General features: G+C 39.0%; 1 protein-coding gene across 1 annotated transcript in view; it reads right to left on the bottom strand.

Annotated features, from left to right (window-relative positions):
• Positions 1–15,287, bottom strand: part of THSD7B (thrombospondin type 1 domain containing 7B) — a 657,597-nt gene that overhangs the window by 72,786 nt on the left and 569,524 nt on the right. The window contains 2 exon segments of the mRNA XM_032479372.1: positions 7,590–7,740; positions 14,580–14,713. Of these exon segments, the coding sequence (XP_032335263.1) occupies positions 7,590–7,740; positions 14,580–14,713 (285 nt within the window).

Genomic DNA, 15,287 nt, shown 5'->3' with positions numbered 1-15,287 from the left:
ATATTGTATAGCACAGGGAATTATAGCCATTATTTTATAATAACTTTTAATGTAGTTTAATCTGTAAAAACACTGAATCACTATGCTATATTTCTGAAGCTTATAAAATATTACAAATCAACTATACTTCAATTAAAAATGGCTCAAACATCACATTATGATTAAAACCAGGTAAAAACTGAAATAATTTTGTACTTAATTTTTAGCACTATTTAGAAAGATCTTTCTAATAAACTATGTCCATAAAAATAATGTATCAAAAAGATAAAAATAATTATTTGCGATTATATAATTATATATAGATTATATAATTATATGATGAGGAAAACCTAGTAAGTGAACCAATTGAAGAAAACTCTCTGAAGAAATAAGGGCCTTGCCCTACCCTACCCTCTTCAATATTTTGCCCTTCAAATTTCAGCCTCCTTCTACCTCTCAGACCTCTGATCTCTGCCTTCTCATTATGATCTTGTTGGGATCTCATTCCTGGTCCAGCCTTCCCGAAAGTATCTCCATCCTATAAGGTGATTGTAAGGCTCACCTCATCAGGCTTTCCTCCCTTAGGATCATAGTTCTATGCCACCTATTGTCTGATGTCTAAAAACTGTTGTTTCATGTATTTTTTAGTTATTTCCAGCGGGAGCATAAATTCAATCTAATCCAAATAAATCTAATGACAGTCCATTATTGCTAGAAGTAAAAGTTCTCTGTCCACTCCCGAATCTCCTTGAACCCTACTATCATGCTGACTTAATCATTAATGAGTTGAATACTTTTTGACACTTTGTATGAGTCATGTTTCTAATTTTTTAAAAAAATCATCTTTTATATAAAAACATCGTGGTTATTTTGTTGTAATTAGTCATACTGCTTAGGAAGATACATAAAAGTATTCACGGATGAAATAATACAAAGAGTAGGATATATGTTAAAGTCATTCACAGGAGGAAAGATAAGAACTGGGGAGGAGGAAAGGAGTAAAACTGCCACATGTAGAGAATTATTGAAGCTAGGTGATCAATATTGAAGTTAGGTGATGAATATTGCAATTGTGTGATTAATTTATGGGGCTTATATATTTTTTTCTGAGAATTTATATTATAGAGATAGAAATATAGACAAGAGGAGAGGGAGGCAGAGACAGAGACACTGAGAGCAATAAAACCCTTATTTTGAACTTCAAATTGGTGATCGTAATATTCAAAGAAATTGCACTGCATAAAGAAGAATGATAACAAACATATTAAATTTTAAAACTTAGAGCACCCCAAAGACTGCTTTTGTAGGATTGTCATTTGCTGCCAAACTACGTGAAATGAGACACCCTTTCTGCAGGACCTAATGGAGTTGTGGAAATAAGAATGTTTCTGAGGGATATGAAACCTCACTGCACACAGGAGAGACATACTCCACAAGTCCCTGAGTAATGACTTACTGGCTTCTGACAAGAGCTGATATCAATTTAACAGAAGCAACCAGGATTTGCAATCCAGAATATAGAAAATTATCATCTTTTCCCTCTGGCTTTCAGTTGTGAGTCAAAGAAAAGCACCAGGCAGCCTGAGGGTCGTGACCAGTAGACATGCCCCCCAGAGACAAATACAGGTTGTCATGTGCATGTAACAGACCATGAAGAGAGGCTGATGAAGCGCTTGCTGCTGAGGAGTAAACATTGGGGTAAATTGCTTCCCTGGAAGCAAAACTTTCAGAGGTAGCGCTAAGGTGCCGAAAATGCCGAGTCATCAGTAATAGAAGGTCACTGTTGACAGCCTTTACCAAAAATAACACTGAAGCACAATGGAAAAAAAAAAGGGTATTTTTCTTAAACTCAAATGCTTAATTCTGGACCATTTATCAGAAAATCGGTACACGTTTCTCTTTTAAGAGTGTCTTGGCCTGCAGGAGTAATGGCAGTGCATTTGTGCCTATACATACTTGCAATGGCTTTCATTAGTGTGTGTTGCATACACAAAAAGTTAAAGAATACAGTATAGAAATAAGATGGATTTTGGAAGTACACTAAGACTAAGACTGCGATAGAATCTAGATTTGATTACACTTAAGCTCTATGTAGTTTCTTTGCAGTTTCCCTCTGTGATCTTTCTCCATAGGTTGTTCTGGTGATAATGGCAACGATCTGAGTTACCATTTGATCATCAGGTTGCAGTTGGACCACTGTTTAATGAGTCTCCAATTCCCACAGTGTGAGAGGATGCCCAGCTGCAGTCCTAGACAGCCTTTGATGCATTCAGCTGGGAGTGAATCAATTAAAGTTCAAATAGGTTTGCTAAACTTGTCATCTTTCTGGGGAAGGTTTCTGAAAGCTGGCTTCTGTAAAGTATACATCAGTTTGGAAATTTATCTCCAAGAACTTCCTTTCTTTTTCTTTTTTTTTTTAAATCAATGTAATTGCTTAAATTTATTTGTCAAGTTTCCAAGGAGAGTCATAAATAGAGAATCTTTATTACTCAATGGAAATTCACTGTACGGATTGGTATAAATGGAGAACTATATATTCTTTCGGATGTGTCAGGGGCTGAGCAGTTTCTGAATTCAGAAATTTATAAACCTCGCCTAAAGAGTCTATGAATACCCATCAGCATAATTTTGTAGTATGAAGGGTAAGGATAAAAACTGGAAAAATTTAGATAGACAAAAGAGGAATATTTGGTAATAAACAATTATTAAATATATACCTGTACATGTGTGTACACATACATCTGTGTATGTGTACATACACGCCTTTAAAAAGAGATTATTGCAAAAGGCCTTTTATGTATAATTCCATCAGCTTCCTCTCACATTAAAGCATTCTACAGAAGCGAGCATATTGGAGTTAAAAAATAAATTATACACATATATTGATGTGTGTGTGCATGTGTTATAGGAACAAGAAGAAACAAGAACATGAAAATAAGTGAAACACATAGTTTTCCATTTCCTTCAAATACTGCCTTGAATTGTGTTTGTTTTCGCTAGATCCATTTATAGTCTCTAGTTTTCCCCAGTATAGTTCAAATGGTCCCATTACAATTTTTAATGCCTCTGTCGTGTTTACCTCTTTGTTACAGTTTGCAGTTGGCAATCACTCTACGTGCAGTAAGCCATTCATTCAAAGTCATCTTTCGGATGCCTTGCTTTTGGGGGTGACCATTACATTAAGCAGAAGTCATTTTTCAGCAAAGGTGACATTTTATTTTTGTAAGACCAAGTATTAACTCATTCTGTGTGGGGGAAGGGAAATTTCCTGCATGTCTTAGAAAATATACAGCTGCCTTCTGGTTCCTGACAATACTATAAGCAACATAAAGGGGAATTTTGATTCGCTTCTCTTCTCCTTCCTCTTCTTCTTCTTTTTTTTTTTTTTTAAATAAACCTGGATTAAGTAATTCTCTGTGCTGTGCTGTTCATTTTAAAGATATTATCTCTAGTCCTCAAGCAATCTGGAAGAGGAGACGTCACTATCCATATGTTCCTGATAAGGAACCTACAACTCAGAAGTGTAAGTAACTTGGCTACGATCACAAGGCCCCCAGGCTTCCCAGGGCATCAGCTCACACCCTCTTTCATGACTTCCTTCCCTTCCATGGCAAACTACTCAAATGAGGTAGACTGCTCAGTTTAGACGTATCTTCCTTCGCAAATCTAATTAGCAAAGTAAGAGAGAACAGGAGACAATAGATTTATAGGAAGTGTGGCTTCTATTTCTTCTGCACTGGGTAGGAGGATATAGACTTCCTGTGCTAATGTAGTCACTGTGACTCTTTCTAGCTTTTTAAAAGCAACAGGTTCCTAACCTCTCTGAGACTCAGTTTACTCATCTCTACGTAGTGAGGGTGGTAGTATCTGTTTCATAGTTACACTATGCAGAGTCAGTGAAATAATTTAAGCGCTAAGCACATTGTCTGGCAGGTGGAAAAGCATCTGCAAATGTAAGCTAAGCTTCCACATAATGCTAGGTGTTTATTCAATAGTCAGCAAACCATGCTGTGTGACAGGAACTAACAATGTTGTAGGTCAATAATACTTCAAAACCAAACAAACAAACTCAGAAAAAGAGATCAGATTTGTGGTTACCAGAGGTGGGGGTGGGTGGAGAGGGAATGGAGCCAAAGGAATAAACTTCCAATTCTAAGATAAATAAATAAGTACTAGGGATGTAATGAACAACATGATAAATATAATTAACACTGCTGTATGTTATATACGAAAGTTGTGAACAGAGTAAATCCTAGGAGTCCTCATTACACGAGGGAAATTTTCTTTTTAAATTTTGTACCTACATGAGATGGATGTTCACTAAACTTACTGCACTAATCATTTCACGAATATATATAAGTCAAATCATTATTCATTGTGCCTTAAACTTATATACAGCTGTATGGCAATTCTACCTCAAAAACTCGATGAAAATGAATTTTAAAAATGCCACTCCCCCCCAAATAAATAAGATCAAGGAAAAAAAACTGTGATTAAAGTGAGATTGAGAAAGAATATGACTTAGAGATAATGACCAAAAGCATTGTGACTCAAAGGGTGTCCCCAGAACAGGAGAATCAGCATCACTTGAAAAGTTGTTAGAAACATAAATTCATGGGAACCGCCCCAAATGTACTGACAGAATTTCTAGGCTGGGGTGGAGGAGCTGGGTGAAAATCACTAACTCAGAAAGTGCATTTCAAATTATTTTCCGTAACGCCTACCGTTTTATTGGTGAACACTGTGTGAACTAATAAACTCTGCTCATCAGCTCTGAATGCGACACCTACACAGTATGTACGTATAAAAGATCCTGAGAACTGTGCACTCCTTGGAGCACTGATAGTCCGGTACAGACGTCTGGCCTCAGAGTGTAGGACACACGCAGGAATTCAAGACATATTTTAAACTGATTAACTGGTTTTGCTAAGTTTCTCTTCATTACCTACCGTGTCTATTTACTTAACCATGTTTAAAACCATTATTAAGCTTATTACATGTTAAGTAACGTTTTTATAGCTAAATCAAAATACACATTTCAGAGCATTTTATGGGTATATAAGAGAGACATATGTTTGTCTCAGAAATATTCTGTTAGTTTGTTTTCGAACTTATTTATGTTTTTGGCTCTAAAGAGCTGCCCTGGGAAGAAAAAGAAGAAGAAACAGTAACAGTGAATTGGTTTCATTAACATGTCACACTGCAGACCATCAAAGGAGAACTTGGTAAAATAATGGCCAATATTTAGAATCCACGAATCAGCACACAGCATACAGAAAAATTATACAACAATTGTTTCCTTTTTTCTCAGAAAATGCACATTGAAGTGCTAATTACACTTCAAGCACACAGATCCAGCTTGCTAACTCTGCTATAATCACAATTATCATCACCATCCAGTGGTGCTTAAGCTCCGTGATGTTGGGGCACTATGCTAAGATGCTGCGATTTATTAAAATGATGCAGCGTATCTGGAGATGGGGAAAATAATCAGACATGAGCCCTGATTATCTTTTTTTTTCCCTTCATTTTAAAGTCTTCATTTACACTTGAGAGCAGTGTGCATCTAAGAAAGAAGGCCATTGTGTGACCTGAGCGCCCATGGATGAAGGTGTTCTAACATCATAGCAAAGTGTAGCTATGAAACTCCAGCACGGTGCCAGTTACCTAAGATGTGCTCAGTGACAGCTATTGTTGTTGTTGTCAGAGCTATTATTATTAGTATGGAACTCAGAAGGAATATAAGCAGTTGCAGAAACAACCCCTCTGCTTCATGCTGACAGGAGAGTAACTATCGGTGTCATCTTCCAGACACATGAAAGGAGGTTAAAGTATTTTCTCTCGCTCTAGTTTCTCAACACTCCAAAAATAGAGTGATTATGTTTAGAAGAGCAAACTTTAAAGACAATTGCCTCTAAGAAGCCTGAAGGGGTAAACACAGGATGCCAAGCCGTCACAACATCATATAAAACGCTCCTAGGACAAACATTTTAGCTTTTGCAGCCAGATCCCTGGACTTAAGAGGGCAACATTTTGATTGCAAAGTGATTACAGCTTAATGGAGTCTTCTGTGAGCAAATTAGAAAAAAAGAAGCGAGGAAGAGAATGACCTCTACAATTAATTACACTTCTTCAGGTTGCGAATTTTTCTGCAAGTTGATTAATAGTGTATGCTACCATGCTTTCTAAAGTATGAATGTACGTACTCAGTCATGAAATAATCATACAGACTGCTAAAATAATTAGCTTTGTTCCTAAAATAAATGTTGCATCTTAAAGAAAGAGAACTATTGAGTGTAAATCTACATTGCTTCTAAGGTAACTGAGCCAAGAATGTGAGACCAAAGGCACTGGTTCCATCAGACAGAATAAGGCTCATTCCCAGCTCCATGGCTTATTAAGTGATGTAAGTAGTGCAAACTACTTAGCCTTTCTGAGAATCAGTTTATTCAGCTGTACAATGGGGCTGATGACGGTACGTACTTAGTAGGATTCGTGCAAGGACTAAACGGAAGAATTCTTACATGTGCCTTGTACAACACAAGTGCTCATGAAATGTAAATTCTCATTATATTCAAGTCAGGCACAAAATAAATGACTTAGTAGGAGAAGCATTTCATCCCTACAAATCACGATTCATTGGTGCCTTGTCATTTTAATATTGTACTGTCCTATCCCCAAAGAAAAATGCAACAAATAATAATAAGAACAAAGGAAAATCTCTTTCAGGAATGGAATTATAGAAACATCAAAGATAAATCTGCAATAACTAATAGGAAATCAATAAGTAAAAACTACAAATGTAGGATATTAACTGATTCCAAAAATATTTTCCATTTCCATACAGATTTTTCACAATGTTTTCACAAATTGTCAATATCACCACTGAAATCAAAGTATTCTAATTCTTTCCTTCCCAATGTCTGGAGCCATATAATATTTTCCTTATCCTCATTTTCTTTTTTAGCACTTTAGGCAAAAGTTTTAGTCTAAAATATCCAACTTTATCTTCTGAGAATATTAAGTTGAACCACGCTACTCAAGGAATAATTATTTTGCCATACTCCTGTTATGTTTCTATTTTTTTTTTCTTCTTAAAAAGAAGAAAAAGGCAAATACTTAAGACTTTATAAAAGGGTTTTTTGGGTCAGCTTTCGAAGAAGAGCATGGCAGAAGAACACCCCATCTTTGGGAAAATAGCACAAGGCAAAAACATCATCCCTACAGAAGCTGAATCACACAGTGCTGTTGAGCTCCTAAGACATACTGATTCTGCCAAGATAAAAATGGAACAGAACCAACAGATTAAAGAGAATCATTTTGGTACTAAAGAAGCCCCTTTAACAATGGGCATGCATTCGAATCCTAGCATGATCATTACAGGCTCATTTTCCTTGTCCATGTTCCCACGATAAAGGCCTTAACAGAAGCACTGGCTTTTTAAATTACTCAGTCTCAGCTGCTGACATTTTTTTCTTTCTTTCTTAGGCAAAATCACTTTCCCATGTTCTGGGAAGAAAGGCTTTGGAGAGCAGCAGTGTGAAAGTGTCAAGAACAGCAGTGAGGGCAGCCCTGGAGGATGAGGGTGTTGACAAGGAAAGAAAAATTACCTGTGGGCATCTGCTCCAAGGTCCCCACTCGGACATGACACATTCCCCAGGACATGGCAGAGAGCAGGACTGGCTTTCCGGGGGAACGTCATGCTGGTCGCACAGGCTGTTCTCCACCACTCCACCTTCACCAGCAGCAGTGCTCACACATCTGCAGGGCAAGAGCACAGGCATCCTTGATCATTAAAACAGTGAGGACTAAATTTAAAATAGTGATGTCTCATAATTACTTACCCTTAAAAGACAGTTAAACAGGAAACAAGACCAGCAGAGAAACCAGGAGAAAACAACATCCCTCCTTCAGCCAGTCAGGCTCTACTGAGTGACTGACTCAGGGCAGAGCCCTTTAATCAGCAGAGCAGGGGAAGCCTAGAGACAAGTGTCATCCTTGAGGAGCTCTCCGTCTAAAGAGACTACAACAGAGTTCAGCCCACGGTGAGTTTTCTTTTTATTACAACCAATCTTGAAGGCTCTCTTCTGAATAAATCCATGACTTTTTTAATAGCTAGACCCTTCATAGTTCCGGTGACTCAGACACTTCCTAACTTCTCTCTCACAGCATCTAAGCTGCCCTAGTTTTTGCTCAGTACATTTAAGGTCACGTCAGAGTGATGTGGAAGAAACTGAACATGTTTGTCTTTCAGGTATTTTCTGCATTTCAGTAAGGACTTTTCATATCGTCAACCAAAGGGCAACAAGCAAGCGTTTCCATGCAGCAGCTGAGCACACGGCATCATTGCACATCCTGCAGTTGCTCGGCTGACTCTAGGCTTTGAGGTAAGTGTCGGTGAAGATGAGATATATAATCATGCTGTTGGTTCAGTCAAATTAAAACCAAATTATTATACTAATATATACCTGCCAGAATGGCTTAAATCAAAAACATGGAAACATCAAGGGTGGGCATCATTGTGGAACAATGCTAACTTGTCTCACTCTGCCGGTTGGAGCATAAATCCTTTGGCAAACTAGTTGGCACTATCTATGAAAACTAAACATATATACACACTATGTGACCCAAAAGTTCCACTTGTATTTATAAATGCAAGAGAAATGTGTATAAATGTAGACCTCCACCCAAAGGGAAAAAAACCTGCCTGAAAATGTTCATAGCACCACTATTCAAATCCACCGAAGTAGAATCAGCAGCATAGTATCTAAAATATCTATTCAGTAATAGTAAAATAGATAAATATATTGTACGAAACTTGTTGAATTAAATGCTATAAAATGATGAGAATATATAAACTATTGTTGCATGCAAGAACATGAATGCAGCTTACAACTATAATGCTGAACAAAAGAAGCTAGACGCAAAACAACACAGACTAGCGTTCCATTCATAGGAAGTTAAGAAACAGGCAATACTCATCTATGGTGTCAGAAGACAGAAGAGCAGTAACCCTTGGGGGAATGGTTACTGACTGACAGGGCTCAGGTAGTCCTGGTGATACTTTATTTCTCAGCCTTTGGGTTGGTTACACAGGTGAGTTCCTATTGTGCAAATGCATGGAGCTGTACCCTATGATGTGGCTATTTCTCTGCATTTACATTGTATCTCAGAAGTTTATATTTAAACTGTTTTTTCAAAAATATTTAATAAAGGCTTGCCATATACAAGCCTCTTTTGCTGATACTGGGATACAAACTTACTGTTAATAACCATTCATTTAGTAAACATTTTGAGGGGCTTACTACGCACCATGCCCTTCCCTGGGTAATTGGGTACAGAGTTGCGGGAAAAAAAGGCAGACAAGATCGCATGTTATTTCAGTGGTAACGATCAAAGTGAAAGTGAAAATGACAATGATGATGAGATAAATGGTGCTATTTGCTGATCTGGTGATTTCTGGCACAAAGCCACAGCCAAGGAATAAGCGTTTAAGAGGGTTGTGCTGAAGAGATTTCGGTGCTCCTCAAATCATACTATGCTGGGATGAATTATCCTACATTAGGAGTTTCTTTTATGTAGACCACCATTTTTTTTTTTTAATTCAGGAAAACTGCAAAGTAGTCTACCATCTGGTACAAAAAAAGCTTTATGAGGTATAAAGATATAAAAAATTAACATTGTATGAAGCAGGTTAACAGAGAGGAGATGTAAGTAATGCCTTCTACTGCAAGGAGGCGAGGCAGAGAGTCATCTATGGCCTTCCATTTCTCCTGTGCTCACAGTCAGTAGTGGAAGGATGGACCGCGAGATGGCTTTAATGTCTTCCCTGGTCAAACCTAAAACCTGGACATTGCTGTCCTTCTTGGCTGCATACTCTCAACTGATGTCCTTTTATTATTTCACTGAAAAGGAGGAGGTAATACTTCTGGTCAATGATGTCCAGTTGAACATAAGCATTAGTCTCTGTTCACTCCCATTATGCCACAAAAAGAATAGTCAAGGAGCTTATTACAAAAAGGAAAAAAAGGGGGTGGGGTGGGGAAGGAAAGATATTATCCCACAAGGACAAAGAACATGGGAGAGGAAAAGGCAATGAATGGAAAATAGATGGGCTAGTGGTAACTGACTTAGCATACTAAGAAACAGGATGACTAAGGCTTCATGGGAAAACAAAGAAAGTCACTCCATTTACACATCAGAACACATGAAAAATTCAGAAATTTGTGGCACCAAGCACCTCTGGAAATGTCGATGAAGGTGGGCCTGAAAAACATACTTCCAATAAATCCTCCAGTTTAAGAAGTACCGAAGCCCTCAGATCGCCTTCCCCACCTCACAGAGCTAGGTGATGGCCGCATCCCCACCCCCACAGGTAAGTGAAGGTTTATCATCTGGAAAGGGTCACAAAATGGGTCTCTGGGTTAGAGAACACGTGGCCCAATTAAGGATAGGGATATCATGCTAAAAATAGGGTTTAAATAAAAGTTAGCTTACTGGAAAAATTACCACTAACTTAGTGACTTAAACATGCACATTTATTAGTTTACAATTTTATAGTATAGAAATCCTACATGGAACTCACTAGGCTGATGTCAGTGCTCTGGCAGGACTGCATTCCTTTCTGCAGGCTCTAGAGGAGGATCACCCCCTTCCCTCTTCCAGGTGCTAGAAGCCCCCCACATTCCTTGGGGCCATGATCCCTTTTCTCTGTCTTCCAAGTCAGCAGCCTTGTATTTCTCTGTGCCTTGTCTTCTGTAGTCACATTTTCTGCTTTCCCTTTCCCAGTTCCCCTTCCACTTTTAATGACTCTTGTTTGTTCCCAACCAGATGATCCAGGACAATCTTCCCATCTCAAGATGCTTACCTTAATGTATCTGCAAAGACCCCTTTTCTATTTAAGATAACATATTCACAGATTTCGGGGGTTAGAATGTAGATGCTTTTAGGGGCCCTCATTTTGTCAGCCCCATCAGCCTTCTTCCACTGGGTTCCCAAAATACTGGTTTCTAGGATTATCTGTTTCACAGGTGATTTAAGAAGAGCACTTCTGGGGGTTCCGACAAGCCCAAGAGTAAGGCCTTAAAAAGACTGAAATGGAAGGTTTTCCCAAATGAAAATGCCCCTGTACTTACATATCCTGCATCATTAGTTTCCTTGCCAAAGCTCCCTTTGGCCATCACCTCATTTCTATTCAAACTTACTACAAAACTGCTCTAAAGCATGCCTATACTTGCTATTTCCACACACTTCTCTTCTTTTCCTCCGTTATTATCTCTTGGACTTACTTTAATCACACTTACTACCATCCCAGAGAAATCCCTTATCGAAATCAACAGAATCCCCTTTGCTAAACTCAACAGCCAGTTCTTACCGTAGTAAACTTATCAGAACCAATGGAAACTATTGATTGCTATCTCTTTTTTTGAAAATCTCTCTTGTCTTCCCATTCTCTTGGTTTTCCTCCTAGCCCACCGGCTCTCAGTCTGATTTGTAAGATTTTGCTCTAATCTATGAATACTCCTCAAGGCCCAGTTTCTTGTCTTTCTTATCAATATATATCAAGTTTCTAAGCTGCTGCTGCTGCCCAAATTTATACCCCCATCACTCTCTGAACTCCAGCTTGTAATATCTCAGTGGGAAGGCTAATGCCATCTCAAATTTTCTGTGTTCAAAAGCTGGCTTTTGGATTTCTCTCTCTACTTTGCCTCTAATATTCCTCATCTCAACAAATGGCACCACCATTCTTATAATGGCTCAGGACCTAAAATCTAGCAGTCATTCTTGATATTCCCCTTTCTTCCATATTCTACAACCACTTTATAAGCAAATCCTATGGTCTGTACCGTCCAAATACAGTCCAAATGTGACCTGCTCACCACCTTACTACTACTATGCCCAATTTAAGCATCAGACTCTCACCTGGAACCATGGATGTCCTTCAAAACGTCATCCCTGTTTCTACGTCTACATCCCAAATTATCTTCTCTATATCCTATCCAGCAAGGTCCTAACATGGCATTCACCCTGGCTGAAACCTTCTATAGCTTCATGATGCAGTCAGAAGAATATACTTTAACCTTATTTTAGAAGACTACACAATTTGAGGACTGGCACCAGCCATATGGGATGCAGTGTTATCCATCTTGTTCTAACAAGCCAAGAAGGTTCTTGCTTTGGAAACTCCCTCCCCCTTGGAATTTTCTTAATAGAGATCTTTACATTCATTCAGGCCTCTCATATTTTTCAGGTCTCTGCTCAAATATTTTGCTGACCAGCCTCTCCAAAGTAGTATCCTCTATGACACCAATCCAATCTTATTTTCCATCTTGGAATTTCATAGCAAAGACAGTCCATTATATATTAATTTATGTGTTTATTTTTCTCTGCTGTTCTATGTTCTTTGAGGACAGTAACTCGTTTTGTTCACTTTTGTTTCCCCAGTGCCTAGAACAGTGCTTGATACATAGAAGACAAATATTCATAAATATTTTCTGAATTAATAAATGATTGCAGGCATGTATGAACCATGACAATGTCCTCTAGTTCTGAGGTTCCAAGAAAGAACAGCTAACGTGCTGCATTCACTGTAACACCATTTCACTAAGGCCAATAATGGGTTGGGATGCAAGATATCCAGGAAATCAGTTTCACATACTTAAAACTGATCATATATATATAAAGCATGTGACACAGTGAGTTTGTATAGCTAGGGCTGCCGTAACAGAATATCACAGACTGGGTGGCTTAAACCACCACCATTTATTTTCTCACAGTTTGAGAGGCTCAAGATCAAGGTGCTGGCAGGGCTGGTACCGTCTGAGGCCTCTCTCCTCCGACTTGTAGAGAGCAGCCTTCTCCCTGTGTCTCTGCATGGTCTTTTCCTCTGTGTCTGTGCCTGTGTCCTAATCTCCTCTTCTCATAAGGACATCAGCCAGATTGGGTGAGAGCCCATCCCAAAGATCTTGTTCAATATTAATTACTTCTTTAAAGACCATATCTCCAAATACAGCCGCAATTTGAGGACTGCCAGTTAAGACTCCAATACACAGATTTTGGGGCGGAGGACAGAGGAGACACATTCAGCCCACAACACATAATATTTGGTAGGTGTATTATTATTTTTTTTTTTTATCATATCAGGCTATGTCCATTTGGGCTGAGAGGTCTGGCTTAAAGGCCCTCTTGTTCAAGGGTGTTTTTCCTCAATCAACCTGCCACAATTCTGTCGGTTGCAATCTATTTTCTTAAAGCTTTCCTTTCCCTCCTGAGATTTTGCTTGAATACTGCTAAGAGGCCTGGCTGGGATGAGAATGAGAGATGCCACCGCTCATTTACACATAATACTTGATAAGCCAGGTCAGTCAGTCATTCCTCAAAGACATGAGAGGACAGGACACTGGAGACACAGCTTTTGAAGAGAAAGAGGTAGAAGCCCAAGTTCGTGACAGCCTGAGAACCTCGTCCCCAGGGGAGAGGGCAGGAACAAAGGGAAAGAAAGGCAACTGTCTGTTAGCCATTTGCCGGGGCTGGTGATGAGGATCCCCTCTATAATCTTGCCAGCAGCCGTGTCTTCCAACGGGCCACGTGCCTACCGGTGATTTTTCAACACTGGGACTAAGTCTCAGACATGGTGGGTACAGGCTGAATTACTGAATATAGTAAGTTCACTGGAATTGAGTAACAACCAACCCATATAAGCAGGCTCTGCCTTGGCAACTGACTTCAATCTCATAGTTAACTGGATAGGGGGTCACGTGATTTGGGCGCTGCCCGTCCATTTGAAATGGAGCTTCCTAAACCTAGCGAATGATACACTAAGCTCATGCACTCAAATAGCTGACTATACTAGGTCTTCTTCTTGATTGTACATACTGATTGTTGTTTATGATGACTATTTTGGCTTTTGCTTAGTCAGTCTCTAATATTTATTGCAGTTTTCCCTAGCTGGTAATGAAATGATCCTTTTTTCCTTCCCAAATCCATTCTAAATAGACCTTTTTGATGAACTGAGGCCAAGGGTTTCCTTTGCTTACCACTGCTCTATTTACAAAACACAAATTTTAAACAAACTCCCCCAGTAGATAACCTGGCATTCACTAAAATTCTTTCAGAGATGTGTTCTTTTTATATTAAAATAGATCATCTCTGTTCATTACGTGTTCTCAGGTTAGTTTCCAAGGCCAGTAGTTGGGGTTTTAAATTGACCTTTTCAGTGTATTGACATCCAAAATTAAGATAATGTCCATCAACCACACTAACCACAGAAAGAGGCACGGCATCACAGTCAGGATCACCTAACTCGTTAGCAGTGATGGCCCTGAATCACTGGAGGGATGTGGGCCTGCTCCCATGCAGCTGGTTTTCCCTCTGAAGTCATTTGCAGGAAGCGTTAAGGATTGTGGCTGCACTGCAGAGGGAATCCCATAATATACATGGCAGTTCAGGGCACATGTGCTTCCAGGGATACATCAAGATGAGCAGAAGCCAGAGGATACTGTGTAAAAATCAGCGTGCACTTGGATAAGCAACACTGTTCTCTTTATAAAAACACGTAAGTCCCACTGCCACATTTCCCACATATCTCCGTTTCCACACACCTGATCTTCCTAGATTGCGTTCCTCCTCCACAGCGCAGGGACCTCAGCTCATTGTGGACGGTACATGGAGACCAGTGTTCTACAGCCCAGGAATACTGATTGCACTCACTGTAACATGGGACTGCCTCATGCACCTGTTAAAAATAGGAAAGGAAAAAAAATTATGCGGGACTACCCAAGGTAGGGAAAAATAGCGTAACTTTTAGTTAAGTCTGTTGAATATAACCCAAAGAACTACACTCTGGCCCGAACAGCCAAACTGTACTCCCCCCAAAGCAAGACATATTTGGCTTCTCTAAAATTACTGACTTGCCTAAAGAAACATCCAGAGGAAATCAACCAGAATATAACTGCATGCCTTTGCAGAAGAGAACAAAAGCACAGTTATTTCCTACCACCAAGAACAGGAATTCCATTACGTTTTCATTCTCTCAAACAGCTCACACAGCATCTATTAGATGGTCCAGCTCTCAATTATATGGTATATCGTATTCTCAGATGTACTTTACAATGTCAATTGAAACAAATACATGTAAGGCAAATTTACTCTTGAATATAAGAGGTTCTTAGAATGCATGAGAAAAGTGGTATTATTTGCACCAGAAATTTCTTTTCATGCCCCCAAATGATCAGAGCTAACAGGAAATCATTTAGCCTGGTGGGCATTGTGACTTCATATGAATTTAGCTATTTGTAGGATGTTTTTAG

This window comes from Camelus ferus, chromosome 5 (assembly GCF_009834535.1).
Source record: "Camelus ferus isolate YT-003-E chromosome 5, BCGSAC_Cfer_1.0, whole genome shotgun sequence".
In the NCBI taxonomy this organism is placed as follows: Eukaryota; Metazoa; Chordata; class Mammalia; order Artiodactyla; family Camelidae; genus Camelus; species Camelus ferus.
This window is presented reverse-complemented; position numbering and strand designations above follow the sequence as displayed.